Below are 20,486 nucleotides of genomic sequence, written 5' to 3' on the forward strand. Positions count from 1 at the left end.
TAAATGGGGTAGTATGAAAACTTTAACATTTGCTGCATATTCTAAGTGGAAAAGGGGCCATATTTATGACAAAATGCTTCAGGAGTTGTCTGCTCGTGTTTATAGGTTGGGGTCATGTTGGTAAACAAGTATGCAAAAAATGAACTCAATATGTCAAGGGACAATGAAAATAATTGGGGTAGTACGAAAACTTTAACATTTGCACGCTAACAGAAACGCCGACGCCGTGGTGAGTAGGATAGCTCCACTATATATATTTCATATATAATAGTCGAGCTAAAAACTACCATAAGAATAAATTACAACCCCTACAAAGAATGTTATTCACTTCAAGAAAATGGTCTGAATGTCATTCTCTATAATGTACATGTATATAAAACACCTTGACTTCCAAAAAGCACAACCAGAGCTAAATCAGTAAATGGTCTAGTGCCTCTACAACTGTTTATAGTATATAAAAACAGAATGACATCCAAAAGAAAAAATATAAAAGCTCAAAATATCAAAGTTAACTCTTTCAGTGCTGGAACCGTATTGTGAAGGCATTTGCAAACAGATTAGATCCAGATGAGACGCCACAGAACAGGATCAGGATCCAAACTGTTTGCTATTGTGATAGTATTCTTTGAAAAAAAATCTAAGAAAATGCTAATCTTATAAATTCAGCAGACGACATTTTAGCAGACGACAAATTTCCCAGCATGTAAAGGGTTAACAACAAGAACAAGCTGAAACTCATGCAAGCCTAAACTAAAGATTCATAAGAAAACCTTTAGTGTCAAATCAATGGACATCTATTTTCAAGTGGATTTCACTTCCAGCATGTTGCCAATAATTAACCGCTAATTTTGCTGCAAAGAAAAGATTCAACAGGACAGAAATTGGTCTGTCAATATTGATTGTGTACACAGATAGTAGAAAATGTGTCTACTTTTAAATGTATCTTAACAAAAAGGTGGCAATTTTCATGATTGTGTTATGTTTTGTATACTTTGAACAAATCTGATTGCCAGACATTTTTTTCCCACATTGTATCCCCACTGCTCCTTGTATTATCAGAAACCTTAAAGAAACTTCCATTTCAAAAAGGCTCTATAATAATTATTAGGCCTGTCAACAGAATTTAAATATTATTAACATTGCATTTTAAGTCACGGAAGCAAGAACATCTTATACCAAGCTTGTTACAAAATTTCTTAAATTAATGAAATTCCTTAGGTCTCTGTGTATTTTTTAAGGTTTTTAAATCTCAGTGAGAATATTAATTTCTAATTTCTAGTAATGATTTTTTACTGTTTTTTTTCTTTGCCATATAAAGGTCACAAGCAGCAAAAGTGTCTATGCATTAATATCAAGCAGCCAGTATATTCATGGGGTATTTCATGCAGTGTTTATATTTTTCTAAAAAATGTTTGAGAAAAGCAAAGTCCACTTTTCAAAATATAACTTTGTCTGATACAAGAGAGTCATGATGGCCCTTAAGCGCTCACCTGACATTTGTTTAACCCTTAGATACGTATTTAACCCTTAACCACTTCGATACGTAGTTCACCCTTTACCACGTAGATACCGTAAATCCACGAATATAATACGCCCTTATGCATAATACGCATCCCTGAGTTTGGTCAAAAATTACCGCTAAAAATTGAAAATCCGAGTAAAATACGCACTTAAACAATCAGTGTCCGAAATCGGCCATTTCTGAAAAAATGTGTCAATATATTTTTGTGTTCTGAAAATAGCTAATCAATTTGGTGTTGTCAACTATCTGTTCCACAGTAATACCCCGGTATATTGATCGGGATGTGTTATAGTGCTGTTGTTGTGACAGTTGCATAATCAATATCTCTGTCTATTGTTTATATTACCATTGATTGTTACCGATAACACACGGGCCCCTTGCTGACATCCGGGTCAAGCAGTCATAATTACAAAAGAAAGAAGCAGAGACGCTGTTTTTTGTTTTCACATTTAATTCAATTTGACAATATTCGGGACGATAATAATTATAATGATAAAGAAATAAATAGACAAAATGGTTACTTCTGTTTTTAAAGTTGTCTAGTTAAATTACTTTTCCGAAGTGTTACAAACTCGATACTTTAATATAACTTAAAATACAATTAAACCGCTCGTGTTTTTCATGATCTCTTAAATTAAAATACGCTGCTGTCATTAAGTATAGTTTGGGAGTAAAAAACAAATTAATTAAATATCACCTTTCAATTTAATTCGGCAATCGGCAGACAGGTGTAATAGACTCAATTAGCATCATAAAACTAATTATTTAATAACCACTTTTTACTTCAGATATGGTAAATATGCGGTAGAAAGATAAATAGTGGTCAGCTAAGAATTATTTATTTATGGGAACTGTCAGTTGTTTTTTTTCATTTGCTAATCTCTTTATATGACTTAGCGTCCAGTTGCTATTTTGTAGGCAGACAACGATATTAACTGTGTATTTAAAGTAGACAGTGTCTGAGCATGAATGATCCGATAGCTCCTCCCGTTCTCACGTTTCATTCGACAATGTCATTTCATGTGTAAGTGAGCTCAATGTTGATTGGCCAGCTCCCATGCGCACTTCAATAACAATAAGGTCAAGCGATGTCTCATAAACGGGTACAAACCGGGTTTCGTTTACTGTTCGAATTGCGAACACTTTCATTAAAACAAAGAGACAAATATAGAAAACCAGTCCCATATATAAATGGCGGATGTTTTCAATGAAATTTTACTAGATTTTTGCATTTTCACAAATAAGATTTTTATTGAGCCAAATTCTCAATATTTTCGCAAATGACTCAAATTGCGAACGACAGCGTGAGCCCTGTTGCACCCCTTTGATGTAAAGGTGTAGTTCAAAATGGTTGCCGCGAAAATGTTTGCCGCGAAGGGAAAAACAGCGATTAAGTTGAAAATTTGCACAGGAAAATTTTTTTTCTGCTCTTAACTCGTATATTATATGCACCCCCTAATTGAAGAAAAAATCGGCAGGTAAAAAAGTGCGTATTATATTCGTAGATTTGAGTCATCAATGTGGCTTCTAGAGTGGTAAAATTGATCTGGTGACCTAGTTTATTTACCTACCTGACCCAGATTTTGATTGGCCTTGATATTTTCCTGATACACATTCTGACCATCAAGGTTAATTATCAAATGTGAATTCTAGAGCGGTAACAAGCTTTTCTCGCATTTAACCAAGTGATCTAGTGTTTTTGCGTACATGACCTAGATAAGCATAAGGTCAATTTATTGTCAAGATAAACATTAAGGCCATAGTTTATCAGTATGAAATGTTGCTTCTAGAATGGTAAAAAAATTATTTTGTGTACATGCATGATGAATTGGTTTCTTGACATAAATGTGGCTTTAAGAGTGGAAACAAGGTTTCACCTGGTAACTATGTTTTTAAACACACATATCTCAGATTCAAAGGCACACAGATATTGTCAAGACAAACATTAGGGCTAAGTTTTATCTAGATGTGAGTCATATATCAGGCGTCTTGAGTGTCAACAAGTTGTTTATTTTTTAATTGAAATGGTGACCTAGTTTTTTTGGCGCACATGACCCACATTCAAATTAGACCTAGATAATTCAAAGATTCAAATTCTGAAAAGTTTCATGAAGATTGAGCAAAACACCAACAAAGTGCTAACAAGCCAAAAGTTGATTGAAAAAAATCACACTGCAAAAGGCCAGACAAAGAGTGATCATAAAAGCTCACCTTGAACAATCAAGGGAGCTAAAAAGTCAACACAATTGCATGAATTTTTAAAATTTACTTAAGTTCTTAGATTGCGTTTGAGCATTCTTACATGCAAATACAGAGTTAGCTGAATTGCCAAAACTTATAATATAATAATGATTATATTGTGGGTTTCTTTGCGGGGGTTGGGGTCTATACACGTCATAATGTTTGTATATTTGTATATGTGATATATTGGGGTCGCCCGACCTTACCAAGATCACAATTCCTTGCAGCATGTTGTCTCTCACTTGGAGGTCCACCTTGAAACAATCAGAATATTACCCCTTCAGTCTTTAAAAATAAACATGCTTACCTTAACCCATTTATGCCTAGTGGACTCTCCCATTCTTCTAAATTGGATCAATTTATTTCCTAAATTAGGGATGTCTAGTATATTTATTTCTATAATTAGAATATTTCTTACAGAAATTCTTTTAAGCAAACAGCGAAGACCCTGATGAGACGCCACATCATACAGCGTCTCTTCTGGGTCTACACTGTTTGCCAAGGCCTTTTTTCTAGACGCTAGGCATAAATGGGTTAAAAAATGCCCATGTTTTGTTGTTTATTTTGAGTTTAGTCTTGCAGCGTTTTCAACAGTATTTCAGTCAGTTGTCCAAGTCACACTTTGAGTTAACTGGTTAACCAGATCTAAATGCACAATCTTATGGTTGTGAGTGAACACTGCCCCACTTGAATCATATATAGGAGGAGAAATAATGTAGATTTAATATCATCACCAATATCCTCACAAGGTTTGTGGCTGGGATTGGATAAAACCTGTAATACATGTACTCCAATTTGTAGTTCAGCTCGCCACTAACTGAGCTGTTGGACAAGTTAATGTGTTGAAGGCAAATCAAATTTGTAATGGGGCGCATATCAGAAAAATTGTTTTATTGCCCGAGAAATCACCCTATAAGTTTTAATGGCCTCTGTAAAAATGACAATCTATTGCCATATGATTGATGACCATGAGTGGACCATGACCTAGAATATTAAAAAACTGCATGTTGACTACATACTACAAACATGTTATGCCCAGGTAAGCTCAGTCATATTTCAGAACTTTATTGTCACAAAAACTCGCAAAACCTCATCTAAAACTGATTTTTATACAACCATTTTTTATTTAATCATTTTTAATGAAAAAATAATTGTGACACAAATATTACTACGCCACGATCCTTATTAGTAATGATTGAAACTCTGTTGCACGTTGTTCCATAAGTCTTGTCAATACATTCAATAAAGTGATAATATCTGTGGTTTCTCAATTTCATATTAATACCATCATTAACATTATCAGAAGAGATCTAAAAGTAATTTAAATCAATCATATAATTTTGGCACGTCTTATTTTCTTGTTGCAATAAATAATAAAATAAATTTCAAATGAAATTCTCACATTGCAGTCTGTAAAGCAAAAAATGTATGCTATAAAATTTGGTTCGTTCAAAGATTGCGTATTTATAGGCTCTTTTTGACAGAATCGATATAAGGTATTGATGCAATAACAAAAGAGTGTCAAAAATGTAGACCTACACAATAAAAATTAGATGACAGACAAAGAGTCAACTATTCATTCTACCTTGACACAATGATACATGACACAATGATACAAGATTGAGGAGATAATCTTTATGGCACCATGCAATTTTGAAACCTTGGAGTGCATATGGTGAAACAGGCATATGTATACAAAAAAATTTGCAGTGGATTAACAATTATTGTACCATTATAGCACTTTATTTCTTCTTAATAAGTGAATTTTTATTTTCAACGTCTTATACTACATTGACAGTATAATTATGTTGACATAATTCTATTCCCTTTTATTCTAGGATAAAAATATGAAACCTTAAATGGGATAAATTTGCTCAGAAAAAATATATACATGTAGCTAATTGATAAAGTCTGCAAGAATACGAAAGGTGCTTATTTACATGTAAGGCATGTTGTTATGTTTATTTAATTATTATCCCCACGCTTTTTGAAAAGCGTGGGGATATTGTGGTCATCTCTGCCGTCCGTCTGTCTGTCCGTCCGTCCTGGCCACTATCTTCTCCTACACTATAAGCACTAGAACCTTGAAACTTACACACATGGTAGCTATGAGCATATGTACGACCCTGCACTATTTGGAATTTTGATCTGACCCCTGGGTCAAAAGTTATGGGGGTTAGGGTGGGGCCAGGCCAGAAATTTTCACTCATTTTTTTATGTTATTTTACATTAACTTCTTCATTTCTACACCCATTTACTTCAAATTGATACTGAACATCTCTAATGACAATGCGGTCAATCTCAACTATGCATGGCCCCATTACCAACCCTGGGGTGCCCCGCCAACATAGACCACACCCACCCAAAATTGCCTTTTACAATAACTTCTTCATTTCTTCACTGATTTACTTCAAATTGATACTGAACATCTCTTATGACAATACGGTCAATCTCAACTATGTATGGCCCCGTTACCAACCCTGGGGCGCCCCCGCCCACATAGACCACGACAACCCAAAATTGCATTTTACTATAAATTCTTCATTTCTACACCGCCTTACTTCAAATTGATACTGAACATATCTTATGACAATACGGTCAATCTCAACTATGCATGGCCCCATTATCAACCGGCATGGGGATATGCGTCGGCCTCTGCCGCGCCATTTCTAGTTTTAAATATCAAATTAAAAAAAATAATTGGAATATTATTATAATTTAATGAATTCCATTTAAAACAATGACCATCTTATGTAAAATGTCTGCAAATAAAAACGCATTTCATAAAAATTGCAATTCACAAAACGCAATTATCAATGTAAGCCCATTTGAAAAATCTAATCAGTTAAATATCAACTTGGACGAAAAATGAATCCAAGCTCATAACCATCTTACATGTTAACAATATAATTAAATATTTTGCAGCATTTCTTCCTTATTGCGTTTTAAAACAGTAAAATAATAAAACATTTTGCAAAATCAAGTCAGTTTTCGCAATCATATTTAAACAAGAAGCATTTATTAGAAAATAATTGTGTATATTGGCATTCTTTCAAACAAAAAATCTTGAGTTATTTCTTCACAATCATTAGTTCATTATCTTGGCTACAATTATCTGGTCTGCTTTGTTATTTTTACAAAAGATAAAGGAATTCAATGTAAAAGTCAATGTAACTGATCGTTTTAAAGGCCCAAAATTATTTAAAATAAAAATCTCAATTGCTTTCACACAAGTACAATCGATGGATTTCTGCTAACACTGCCACCTGCAGTGATAATTAGCCTTGATGGTTTATGCGTGATATTGTGTTTTATGCTGATAAAAGTTATGCTTTATGTACATAATGTATTGATCTATAATCATTATCAATCTTTGATGTATTGTTGGGCAATTTGTCAGGTGCACAGATTACACAACTTTTCCAATGTCCAACTAAGGCAGTAAAAAATCAAACAAGAAATACATAATTCAGAAAAAACAGCCACTGCTCCAATTATCTGTAACGCCTCGATGTCAGCATTGATCAAATGATACGTATGAAATATAGCATGAAATTATTAAGAGTTTTTGTGTTCTGTTGTTTTGCTTTTTTGCTCTATTTTTCAATGATATGAAATACCAAACTCAGAGTTAACGATAAGTCAATCAATCAATAACGACTAATAAGGGACCTGGCTTGAAGCTCAGATGTTTTATAATAAATATACAGTCAGCACACAAAAAAACAAGTCTCAAAATCACAACATTATAAACAGTGCTCGAGCTAGGATTTGAAAAGGGCAGGGGGCTTTTTTGTCAAAAGGGCACTCTGGACGCGCAGTATTTTGTCAAAAGGGCAGCTCAGCAGAAAATCCCATTATAATGACAACTAAATCCCAGTTTTCTTCTGGTGTTATCTAACTAAATTCGAAAACACTGCAAATGTTGCCTACCAAAGTAAGACTTCTTAAGGCCCAAATAGTCTTTAGCAATATTTACCATAAAACATTAAAAATGGTAAATGACAGTGTAGAGAAACTTCGGACAGTGCTGGCTTTTAAAATTAAATTATATAACGAAACTTCAGAAACCATTTCATTCTGAAAATCCGTAATCACTCTACTAGTACCAATAGATTGCTCCCATTTTATTGCCTCAAAATTAGCTATAATTTAAAATGTAAATGGAAGTAAGTGCGATGCATAACTATTAGAGTAACCCTGGGTTATATCGGACACACAGAGTTTATGGGACAACCACAAAAAGTCAAACATTTACATACAAAACGACATCGCATTCAACTGTTTGAGCTTTGTTTACATTCTATAAATACCTTTTCATAGTATTATGTAACCAATCATCCGATTGGGTGATGGAATAAATCGGCGATTTTGATTGGAAGATGCGAGTACGTTTGGGGAGACATCCCATCTTCACCCTGGCGAAAATTTGAGAGTCAGGAACATTTGAAACGGTTATTTTACAAGTAATGGTACGTTGTGAAATGAGTGAATACCGTTGTGAGAAAACGAAATATTTTAACTGATATATTTATCTTCTGAAAAACATAAGAAAACTATAACAAACATTACATATAAATTGTAAAAAAATAAGAAAACTTAAACTGTCCGCTAATCCCCAGGTAGTAAATGCTTGTAAAATGCTATCCGGGTTTATCGGACATCAAACTATGGCAAGACCTATAGAACTTAGGTGTGTTTTCTATACTTTTATTAGATGAGCTCAAGAACCATTACAGCTTCGTTGCAAAATAGAGACATTGGAAGAAACGGACCATTAACTAAAATACAAATAAATAACAATAAATAACAATGTATATCTTGTATATGCGCGCTTTTCAGATATGCCCAAACAGGGAAAAGGTATGCGATGTAAATATGCCATATATTCGCAAATATATACGTAAAGTATAACTACAAAATACAAATTCACGGATGTATAGACTTTTCACAGCTTAAATAACATCTCGATTAAGCCCAACAACGAAAATACATACAACCGACAACTGTCCGATTTAAGCCTTCTGAGTGTCCGATTAAAGCCTTGGGACGTCCGGTTTTACCCTGATGCGTCGTTATTTATAAACTGCAATCTTATTGGTGGACTAAAAGGTTTAAAATAGATTTGAACATTCCATACAGTTGCATGAAAGCTACTGTACCAAGAAAACAAAAGCATTCTGCTTCGAATAGTGAGTCATCGAGATTACGCTGTCTTTATCCTGGAGGTGTCCGATATAACCCAGGGTTACTCTAATAATTGTTAAATGCTGTCAGAAAATTGAAAAACATTCAAACTATAGCTTGATTGGTCATTGTCGGCTTTGGTACTACTTAAATCTATCCTGTTTAATCTTAAGTATACTTAATTGTACACTGGGTACGGAAAATATACTTAAACGTACCCTGGAATTCTAACACTAAATTGGCTGTTGTCCGCTTTATTTTTTTACAATTTAATAATGTTCATATTTATTTCAATATTTTGCAAAATGGCCTATTTATTATCGAAACTCATACAGAAAAATAATTATGAGTCAGCTTTTGTTTAAAGTAAATTTTATTTCATATTCTGTAGCGATTTTAAAGACATTGGATTTTTAACGGTAATTTAACTTGGGTACATTCTAAATTGGCCGGGTACATTTAAGTATATTTTTCCGTACCCATGGTACATTTTAGTGTAAAATGACCAACTGAGCCACACTATCCCAACGTAACTCCAGCTACATTAGTCATTATGATAAGTGCAAAACAAACATGCCTTTGCACAGTTCGCTATTGAAAGTCGCGACTTGACCATTTATTTTGTACAATTCCTTACCAAAAGACGCGTCGGTGTTGCAGACGATGCCATTGCTGTTATCACAGCTTCCCCGATGAGATGTTATCGCAAATATATCACATAAATCACAAGCTCCTTCATTTTTGGCACAGTCCCACCAATCATTTGATCTGCCCTCTGTCAGTTTAACATGCGCACCGTATCGGCCATTTATAAACAATCATGCATGTACATGTCAACGCAATTAATGCGCCGTACTCAATTGATTAAAAAATTCAATGCTGAAATAAATATATGACTTTTATTATTAATATATATTTAAGTCGTTAAATAAATAGTTTTATTACTATGTATTCTCTAATGAAATAATAAACATGATATATTTTGGAACTATTTTTTTTAGCATGTGCTTGTCTAATTGGACGTAATGCGGTGTGAGAAAGGTCGTTGTCGACTGCTGTTTGTAAACTGAATAAAAATTTCTGTTTCTGACTTTATCGTCAGTTTAAACATATTGAGCCACATTTTAATGACATTATTTCTGTAATTTGAACAATTTAAGTTTTACTAACAGTATGCTTTATTATCCAATATGTTCAGATAATTCAATAACACAGGCATAGGCGCTCGATGTCAATGTTCATATATTTTTTTATTATTATTATTATTATTATTTTGTTTTTAGTTACCCGTAGTTTATTATAATGCAAACACATACTAAATCAATAAAAAATCTTCCGACAAAACGTCTGCTTAAAAAAAGTTCGACTATGTACATAGAAATTGACTTCCGACGTTTTGTCGAAAGATTTAAGTGAATAAGTGTCATTTAAAATGTCAGTCTGAAGAAGTCAAATCCATGCGCCAAGAAATAGACATAAACAATGAATATGCGATTGTTTTTAGATGTAAATTGTAGTGTTATAATTGTGAAATAATTCTGCATGAAACATGACACAAACATATTAATTAAACTGTGTTTTTAATTCAATTGTGTAGCTCCGGCATTTTATATTTTTGTTTGAAAACGTCATACTGCATTTTCATATACATGTAGCTTCGGCATTTTATTGTGAAAATATTGTGTAGGACAAATTTCCGTTTCCAACTGATTGATTACATGCATACCCGTTATATGTAAATCGCTGTAAAATGTCGATTTTGAGATCAAAGGAGGTTTCAAATTTGTGCAAAGATTGCCAACAATTGCAAAGTCGAACTTTTTAATACGCGAATGACCACACTCGGAAAGTTTTTCAAACGTTTAACAACAAATGTAGCAAAAGAATAAATCAAACCAATAACGGAAAACTTCATGTTTAAGATGGACCATTCAAATCCGGACAAAGTCACATAACTCGTACGCCGTTATTGTGACAATTGTGGTCAGGTAAATAAGTCACCGCGCCAGCATGAAATAAATTACACAGGGGCAATGATGAGGCACACTTGCAGTCACAGCAGGGTATATAACTCTTGATACATCAACAATCTCCACAATCCTACGTAAGATGTAATAACCCTGATCCAGAGTGCAGCGCAAATCAAATACCGATAGGTAAAGGTACGTTAATTCTAAATCATCTGTTCTAAATACTGTTAATAACTAACTGATTAAATGATTATTTGTGCGATGATTCACATGGCTGAATAATCGATATTCTACTGAAATCTTGAAACTAATAATATATTTTTCGACGTTGATATAACTGTACCCAATTATATCTTAATAAGTAAATATACAAAAAAATATGTAACCTTTTCAACACGTATTTATAAACGTTTACGACGTGTGTGAAGTTAGCCTATTGAGCAAGTTTAGTACATAGATGGAATCGTGCATCCTATTTAGCCTTCTTAGCACCCTTTTAGCCTATTTAGCCTAGTTAACACGTGCAGTACATAGGTTGGAAAATACATGATAATGAGCCTATTTAGTATATTTAGCAGCCTGTTCAGCCTATTTCGGAGGTTTGGTACATATTTTGAAAAAAATAAATCCTAAAAGCATATGTACCAGTATTTTCCGCCTATTAAGCAAATTTAGCAAGTTTTGTACATGTCTATTATAAAATACATCCTATTTAGCATATCAAGCGTACTAAGCAACCTTTCATCAACTTTATTAAATACAGTAGGTTGAAACAAACATCCAATTTAGGCTATTTAGAAACCTAATCAGCCTTTGCAGTCTATTTAAGCTTTTTAGCAATGTTATTGAATAGGTTGAACCATTCATCATATTATTAAGTTTTAGCCTATTTAGCAAGCCATTTGCATTATTTGCACGACGAGTTTGTATGCACCGTAAAGTGCCACTTTCGAACAAACAAGAGTTATCTCAAGGAAGTGACATAGCGCACGCTGATCTACCATCGGCTGCCTGTCGGGCGGACCTAGTTACGGCCCAGGGTTTTAGTTAGGGTTGGCGTCAGAAGGACGTTCGTCAATCCTATTAAGCGTAGTTTACGCAATTTGTACGACAAGTCGATATGCAACTTTAAGGGCCCCTTTCGGAAAAACAAGAGTAAGCGACCTATTGCACGCTGATCTCCCGGCGGCTGCCTGTCGTGATTACCTACTTTCGGCTCGGGTTTTAATTATGGTCGGCATCAGAGGGGCATCAGAGGGACGTACATGAAGCCTATTTAGCGAATTATGCGATATATCGACGACGAGTGGGTATGCACCTTTAAGGGCCCTCTTCGAACAAACAAGAGTTATCCCCCGGCAGCGACCTATTGCATCCATATCCCCCGTCGGCTGCGTTTCGGGCTGATCTAGTTTCGGCCCGGGGTTTTAGTTAGGGTCGGCGTCAGGGACATGTTGATACAGCCTATTTAGCGTATGCGATATATCGACGACGAGTGGGTATGTATCTTTAAGGGTCCCTTTTGGACAAACAATAGTTATCCCCTCGAGTCGACCTAGTGCGCGCTGATCTCGCGTCGGTTGCCTGTCAGAATAACCTACTTTCGGCTCAGGGGGTTAACTAGGGTCGGCATCAGAGGGACGTTTATGCAGCCTATTTATTGTATTATGCGCTTTATCCAAGGCGAGTGGGTATGCACTTTTAAGGGACCCCTTCGAACACACAAGAGTTATCTCCCGGTAGCGACCTATTGCAAGCATATCTCCCGTCGGCTGCGTGTCGGGCTGACCAAGTTTCGGCTCTGGTTTTAATAAGGGTCGGCGTCAGGTGGACGTACATACAGCCTATTTAGCGTATTATGCGATATGTCGACGACGAGTGGGTATGCATCTTTAAGTATCCCTTTCGGACAAACAAGATTTTTCCCCCGGTATGACCTAGTGTATGCAGATCTGTCGGGCTGACCTTATTTCAGCCCGAATTTTAATAAGGGTCGGTGATAGGGGGACGTATATACAGTCTATTTAGCACATTATGCGCTATATCTACGGCGAATGGGTATGCACCTTTAAGGGCCCCTTTCGGACGACCACGAATTATCAACGGAAGTGACCTAGTGCACGCTGATACCCAGTTGAGTGCCTGCCGGGCTGACCTAGTTTCGACCCGGGGTTTTATTTAAGGTGGGCTTCAGGGGGACGTACATACAGACTATTAAGCATTTGACGCGCAATATATACGGCGAGTGGATATGCACCTTTAAGGGCCCGTTTCGGACAAATAAAGAGTTATCATTTGGAAGCGACCTAGTGTACGCTGATCTCCCGTCGGCTGCTTGTCGGGCAGACATAGTTTATTCCCTGGATTTTTAATGAGCGTTGGCGTTAGAGTTTGGGGGGGGGGCGGCGTACGTACAGCCTATTTAGCATAGTGTGCGCTATATCCACGGAGAGTTGAATATAAGGAACCCTTTCGGATAATCAAAAGTTTTCTCCCGGAAGCGACCTAGTGCATGCTGATCTCCCGTTGATAATAACAAACACCATCATCACCATCACCACCACAACCATCACCTTCACCACCACCTTCACCAACACCATCATCACCAACACCATAACCACCAACACCAGCAACATCATCATTTCAACAACCACTACCACCATCGCCACCACCATCAACATCATTATAACTAAAACCACCACCATCAGCATCACCATCACAACCACCGTCACCAAACCACACCACCATCACCACCAATATCAACACTACCATCAACATCACCCTCATCACCACCACCATCACAACCATCACCACCACCATCTTCACCTCAAGCACCACCACCACCGGCTAAATTGAAGAATTGTCATGGCATCCGTAAACGTTGCGCCATCCTTCTCCAGCAGTGGAACCGAATCGTGATAGAGTCCCATCTGACACGAACTAGTAACTGAAATGAAAATAAATTAAACACTACTTTATTGAAAATATACAGTTTAGTATCATTAAAACAAACGAAAATATTAAGGGACGATAACAGATAAATAAAAATAAACACATATTAGCATATATACCGGTAGGTAAATACGAATACGTCCATTTCCAAAAAAAAAGAGTTAACGTTAAACAGCTGCAATGAAAAAAAGGGATAAGATGATGTAAGACCTTAGTTACTGCCTTTAGTTAACCGTATTGCTGCTGGATAACAGAACGAAAACGCCATCGAGTAGACTTGATTTTTAAAGCTAAGGCGTTTTTAACACTGCTTACGCTTACTCGGACGACTCGGACTCGCTGTACCAGCACCGTCGACCCGCGTCAGTGTTTACGCTAGCGGGTAGAAAAGTGTGTCCCTCGCAGTAAAACTGAGGAGCCTTGCCAGAGTTTGAGCAGACAGACAAACAGACAGAGCGTCAAAAACGTCTTAGCTCTAGAAATCAAGTATAATTGACAGTGTTGTCTTTCTGCGCACCAACCGCAGTACTGCTTACCATAGGAACTCAACGACAATCGCACATTACAATTATCTCTTTAATCATTACTGTCTTACGTCAATTTCAAAAAGATATATCATCACTTATCTTTGTATTTACAGCAGTGGCAGGGATGACATTTCAACGATCCATAATTCGGTCTTTTTACTGTGACCTCCAGCAGTTGGTCATGGTTTATCCGATCCGGTCGCCAGTTACTGTCTGTATCCAAATAAACGGACAGCTGTTCGAAAAAAAGTATGTTAGAGATAATACCCATTATGTATAATAAATACAGACAAAGGACATGTCGCCAATATGTTTTGTCTAAATCTATTGATTAAAGTTATAGCGTTCCAAATCACAATGTGATTTCATTTTTCAAAAATAAGTTGCAGCACGAAAAACTTATATTCACGATACAAATTGTCAGTTTTGAAAGTTCAAAAGGAGTGGATTCCGTAAAAGTTTTCATACACATTTTGGCGCGCATTTGTAAAATGGCTATCGCTTTCATGTGGAAAACAACAAACATATAAATGTGTGTTTAATATGTTCTGCTTTTCGGTAATATGCTCGTTGTTTTCAATACTTTTAACGGTATTTTAGTCAACAAATTATTTTTTTGTTCTTTTTCGTTTTGCGTGATACATGTGTTGTGTTTTTTTCATTTTCCTTTACCGAACTTTTAAACACCTATCACACTTACAAGCACTGTCTCAGTAACAAAGCATACGCAAATTAGTAATAAGTAATTAACATATATATTTACCTTATCAGGTTAACTGAACATCCATTCATTTCAATATCCCAACAACCAATGATCAACCCGATCAAGTTTCACACCTTGATAAACCACCTGATCACATCTCAGAAAGGTGTAACGTGCCACTAGCTCAAATAAAAAATAAAGTAGTGGTGCAAAGATGGGCACTGTCAATTGTATTTAATACAGCAATTATCAGCTTATTCACACAACTGAAGCATATATATTATTTATAATTGTCTCATCCACATGTACGTCATTACAAAACATAATATCTACAACATTATAAAACAAGAGATTGCCAAGCAATATGGTCCCCAACCATTGAAACTCCACCATTATCAGTATAATTTTTTTTATTTGTTGCCATAGCAACCAGCATTTTTGACGTAGGAACAAAATGAAATGACGTGCATAATCTCCATATTGCCATCTAGCCATGTTTCAAGTTTCATGAAAACAATATGAAGAACTTTTAAAGTTATCGCAGGATCCAGAAAAGTGTGACGGACTGACAGACAGACTGACAGACAAACAAAGTGCAAACCATAAGTCCCCTCCGGTTTCACCGGTAGGGGACAATAAGCACACATGGCCATTCATAATAGAATTATAGGAGACAGCATTGTGTCGAACTGATAATGTATGATTAAAAAAGAATACTTTACAAATTGTGTAATTTTAAGTCTGCATTAACTGTAGTCCTTTGAGCTAATACTAGGCTTGAAAGCGTATGTAACGTATAATTATTATATAAAACAAAATTGCTGAATCATATTTGGATGGCACCTGTCGAAATTTAACGAATCCTTTAAACGTTAACACACACCTATTGATATTTTTTAGTTTTGCCGCACACTGTCAGATCGTCGATGTTTTTTGTACTTGGTCTGACGTAGGTTTTATACTGTTAAAACATCTTACAATTTCGAATAAGATCGTGGCGACAAATTATGCAACGAAAGACACCGAGCAATGTTCATTAGACTGATACATGAACAGCAAGAGTTTAGAAAACCCCATTAACCACCCCGGTACAAGCAACGCTGGTCCATTATATAAACCAATTTAACAAAGATTTAAGTAATAACTATTCTTACGGTGTGTGACTTAGAAATGAATGGGTCAGCTTTATTTGTACCTGGAGATTTTTTCCCCCAAAAAGTTACTTTTCCGGGATATTATCGTTAAGGTATCGGACGGCCACCGGTACAGTCATCCAAAGGCGCTTATTTTACGGGCGGCGGCCTAAACTCGATTCATCTTTTAGTGAATTTCCTTTGCAATAATCCTGCATGCGCGACGACCCTCACATTCACATCGATACATTTATACTGTTATAAAGATTGAAAAACATGCCCCATTAGTTGTTCATTATATGTAAGCGTTAAATATATATAAATATAAACGTGCCATGGACCAACCGGTCGCGATACATTTCGTCACAACCAACTTATTAGACCCGCAGACTAGACGCACACAAGAAAGCAGGACAAAACATATGAGTCGTAATTTGGGAAACACTGGGCATAATGCATGTGCGTAAAGTGTCGTCCCGGATTAGCCTGTGCAGTCCGCACAGGCTAATCAGGGACGACACTTTCCGTCAAAATTGGAATTTTGCTAAGAAGAGACTTCACTTTAACGAAAAATGTCATAAAAGCGGAAAGTGTCGTCCCTGATTAGCCTCTGCGGACTGCACAGGCTAATCTGGGATGACACTTTACGCACATGCATTAAGCCCAGTTTTCTCAGAACACGACTCATATATTTGATGTAACTTTGTGAAGGAAGCTCGGACACCGTAAGGCTGACTTAAGGTTACCTCGCATTTGACGTACGTTTATTAATTTAAATAAAGACAGAAGTGGATCTGCGAATGATGCGGTTGACATGCTGCACCGTACGTCAGTCGGTTGTTGTGAATTATGTAGATTACTGTAAACAACCCCGAATATACTTCCAGAAAAGAAAACAAGAAATATCTTGTACACAAAACATTCGGCGTTTATCCTGACATTGAAAAAAAGTAGAAAATTGACGTTTCGAAGTTATTAAATTAAAAACAGAGGTTTTTGTATTGCATAACAGTGTTCGTGGATACAAACAAATTTTACTACGTGAGATGCCATCACATGGTTTATTATGAATGTATTATTTCGTCATCGAACCATGTGGTATGTTGATATTTAATTAAGACGCAGTTTTCTGTCCACACATTCAAATAACACGGTAACATCCGCGTCATGCGAAAATGTGTCTTATGGCATATGCGGAAAGCGTAGCTTAAGTCAAGCCTGCTCACTTACGCAGTCTGGCCTATAAACAAGCACACAATGTATCTCCAGAGTAGCCTATTTAGTATGCATATTCTGACAAGACTGCGCGGATGCACAGGCTGTGCTGGAGCCACGCTGGCAGCATATTGCATAAGACCCATTATCGCATGACGCGGATCTTAAAAAAATCATTGCGTCTTGTAAATGGAACATTAAATCACGATACATTCCGCTAGAAAATTGAAGTCACGCTGTCTTATTTATAGCAAACTGGCAATTGTCGGTTGCCTATTCTGGCATGCATACGTCACACATGTGTGGCTAGATAATTAAACGATTGCCTTGTTTATCATGGATACTAATATTTCGGTTGTTTTGTCCAAAGACCTATAGATGTTATCTATAGGTCTTTGTTTTGTCTCACAATACAACCCACATGTCATTTACCGATAGGTTTTAACAATAAAAGAACATGATACTACTTTTCATTAAAATTTACTAAAACAAAAACATAAAATAAAAACCTTTCAGATCTGGAAGGATTTTCTTGTGATGCCAGATATTTTATGTGAGAGCATGGAACGAAAACTGCGTGGAGATTGTGCGCCAGCATAAAGTAAACTGTAACGGGGAAACGATGAGGTACACGTGCAGTCACAGCAATTGTGATACATCGACTATCTCCTGATAATCCGCATTATATGCAGTAAATCTTTTTCTGATCCGGAGTCAATCGTGATACATCGACTTTCTCCGGAAACTCCGCACTATATGCAATAAATCGTTCTCTGATCCGGAGTAAATCGTGATACATCGACTTTCTCCGGAAACTCCGCAATATATGCAATAAATCGTTCTCTGATCCGGAGTCAATCGTGATACATCGACTTTCTCCAGAAAATCCGCAATATATGCATTAAATCGTTCGCTGATCCGGAGTCAATCGTGATACATCGACTTTCTCCGTAAACTCCGCAATATATGCAATAAATCGTTCTCTGATCAGGAGTCAATCGTTATACATCGCTTTTCTCCGGAAACTCCGCAAAATCAATCGTGCCGCAATATATGCAATAAATCGCTCGCTGATCCGGATTTAATCGTGATACATCAACTTTGAGATAAAACATCTCGTACATTCTCGTAAACATCGGTATTCACTTCCGTTCGATGACCATCGAGTTGACCAAGTCTTGAGCTAGCTGCAACCTGTCAACGAGAAACGATTTACCCATTTATGCCTAGCGTCTAGAAAAAAAGGCCTTGGCAAACAGCGTAGACACAGATAAGACTAGGCTTAAATGGGTTAAACGTTCGCTTCGCCATCCTATGGGCTTTTCATTGTGTACACATCGGTCTTACTGACCTGTGTAAAGGTGCGCTAAGAATTGTGGGGAACGGAATATTTCCAGCATGGCGCTGGTAAACATAATAAACACGGAAGTGAAAAATGGTATTTAATTATTATCAAAAACAGGCCCGATCAAACCGGGTCAGCTATAATATATTATTGTATGCAGGTTGTGCTTCAAAAGGAGCCACTTTCCACGCCAGTCTATTGTTGTAAGACTCACTAAACACGTAACTAACTAAACACGTTGCAAGATAGCTAAAGAAACTTCAGCGTACAGTTTATAAAGTATTGACATACCTGTACGCTGAAGCCAACCACATATCGAAAGTCAACCAGAGCCGTAACATATTTATGTCACGCTATAAATCAAAGAAAGCTAATTTTCTTGGATACATTTCTTCGTATATTGGTGAATGAATATAAATTACTGCATCGGGGAATATTATAAGATTAAAATGTTTCAAATGCATCTTACAATAGATGAAAATAACTCTCATCGGTCTGAAATTCACAATTTTGACGATTTTGAAGTACGCATCAATTTGCATTGTCAAGCCGGACACAGTGGGAATCTATGCATAACGTAATTTAACCAATGGCGTTGTTCGTTTTCAAAAATCGTATTACTATTAATTTATATAATTAATATTAAAAGTGCAAATTTTAAATAAGATTCAAATGCTTATTTCTGAAGTTATATATTTCAAGTGACGACCGAAAATAATTGTCTTAACAATAAACTTGTTTTTAGTGGTAAATTGAGATTAAGAGAATTGAAAATACAAAGATCATGTGGATCAACACGACTGTGTTAAATTGAACTTATAGCAGGACTCTAGATAAGGGGAGCAAGGGGTCTTAAAGCGGCCAATACACCTCATAAAATCCTTTCGCATAGGTGCTCATTAGAATCGCATCATGAAGACGATACTTATGCGTAGCCACAAAATTTAAAAGAGATTGAAAAACTCCCTTTATATTGAGCTCTACAGTCTACTAATAGGAAGCACTTCCCTTTACACTTCCCTTTCCCTTTTATTATCATATTCCAAAGGGATAAGAACATGTTTCGGTAATTCGTTTTTTATTTACGTCAGTACATACATTTTTATCTATTGCCTGCTTACTAACTATAGCAGTATTCCACAGCGAATTCTGCATTTCTAATTCACTAAATAGAGTGTGTTATATCTGGTAAAAAGTGTCGAGTTATCTGGAATCGAAGTGCTATTGTATTTGAGATGATCGGTAAAAGAAGTGTCCATGAAAATTTGGCATCCGACTCTTGAAACATTTGAATTTCCTCAAATACGTTATTCAACTAAAATTTAACATGTTGTAACAGTAATGGACATATTGATCTTTAATTTCGATTAGTTGGCACGTTCTTGATTTATTTCCAAGTATTTGTATTTTGTTATAATACGTACTGATCATCGAATTCATGACGATTATCGATGAAATTGTTTCTCTTATTTATAACCCACCGTTTTTCTTCACAACTTTCTTGCTCCGCATTACGAAGTACTATACCATTAATCGACCAAACACTGTTACGTGTCTGAAACCCAAATGAACAGAACATAAATGCAAAACAGCTGAAAACTCAACTTTCGCGCGTGGCTTTTGTTGTTATCTGGTATCGAAGTGCCATCTGTTATCTAAGTATCCGCATTCCCGGCGTGGACATACTATTC

The 20,486-nt window shown here is 36.2% G+C and overlaps 1 protein-coding gene across 14 annotated transcripts in view; it reads right to left on the bottom strand.

Moving 5' to 3' along the window:
• Positions 1-20,486, bottom strand: part of LOC127881390 (trichohyalin-like) — a 150,458-nt gene that overhangs the window by 127,447 nt on the left and 2,525 nt on the right. For 11 of the 14 annotated variants that reach the window (XM_052429184.1, XM_052429180.1, XM_052429178.1 and 8 more), the window contains exons 1-2: positions 9,588-9,760; positions 3,970-4,017 (exon numbers count right to left, since the gene is read on the bottom strand). The exons of 1 other annotated variant lie outside the window; for it this stretch is intronic. In XM_052429184.1, coding sequence (XP_052285144.1) covers positions 3,970-4,017; positions 9,588-9,620 — 81 coding nt within the window. In that variant the 5' untranslated portion in view covers positions 9,621-9,760. Of the gene's footprint in view, positions 1-3,969; positions 4,018-9,587; positions 9,761-20,486 lie in introns of those variants that run through there. 2 more of the 14 variants (XM_052429177.1, XM_052429182.1) reach the window with 2 other exon arrangements.

The sequence above is a fragment of the Dreissena polymorpha genome, chromosome 5 (assembly GCF_020536995.1).
Source record: "Dreissena polymorpha isolate Duluth1 chromosome 5, UMN_Dpol_1.0, whole genome shotgun sequence".
NCBI classification, from domain to species: domain Eukaryota; kingdom Metazoa; phylum Mollusca; class Bivalvia; order Myida; family Dreissenidae; genus Dreissena; species Dreissena polymorpha.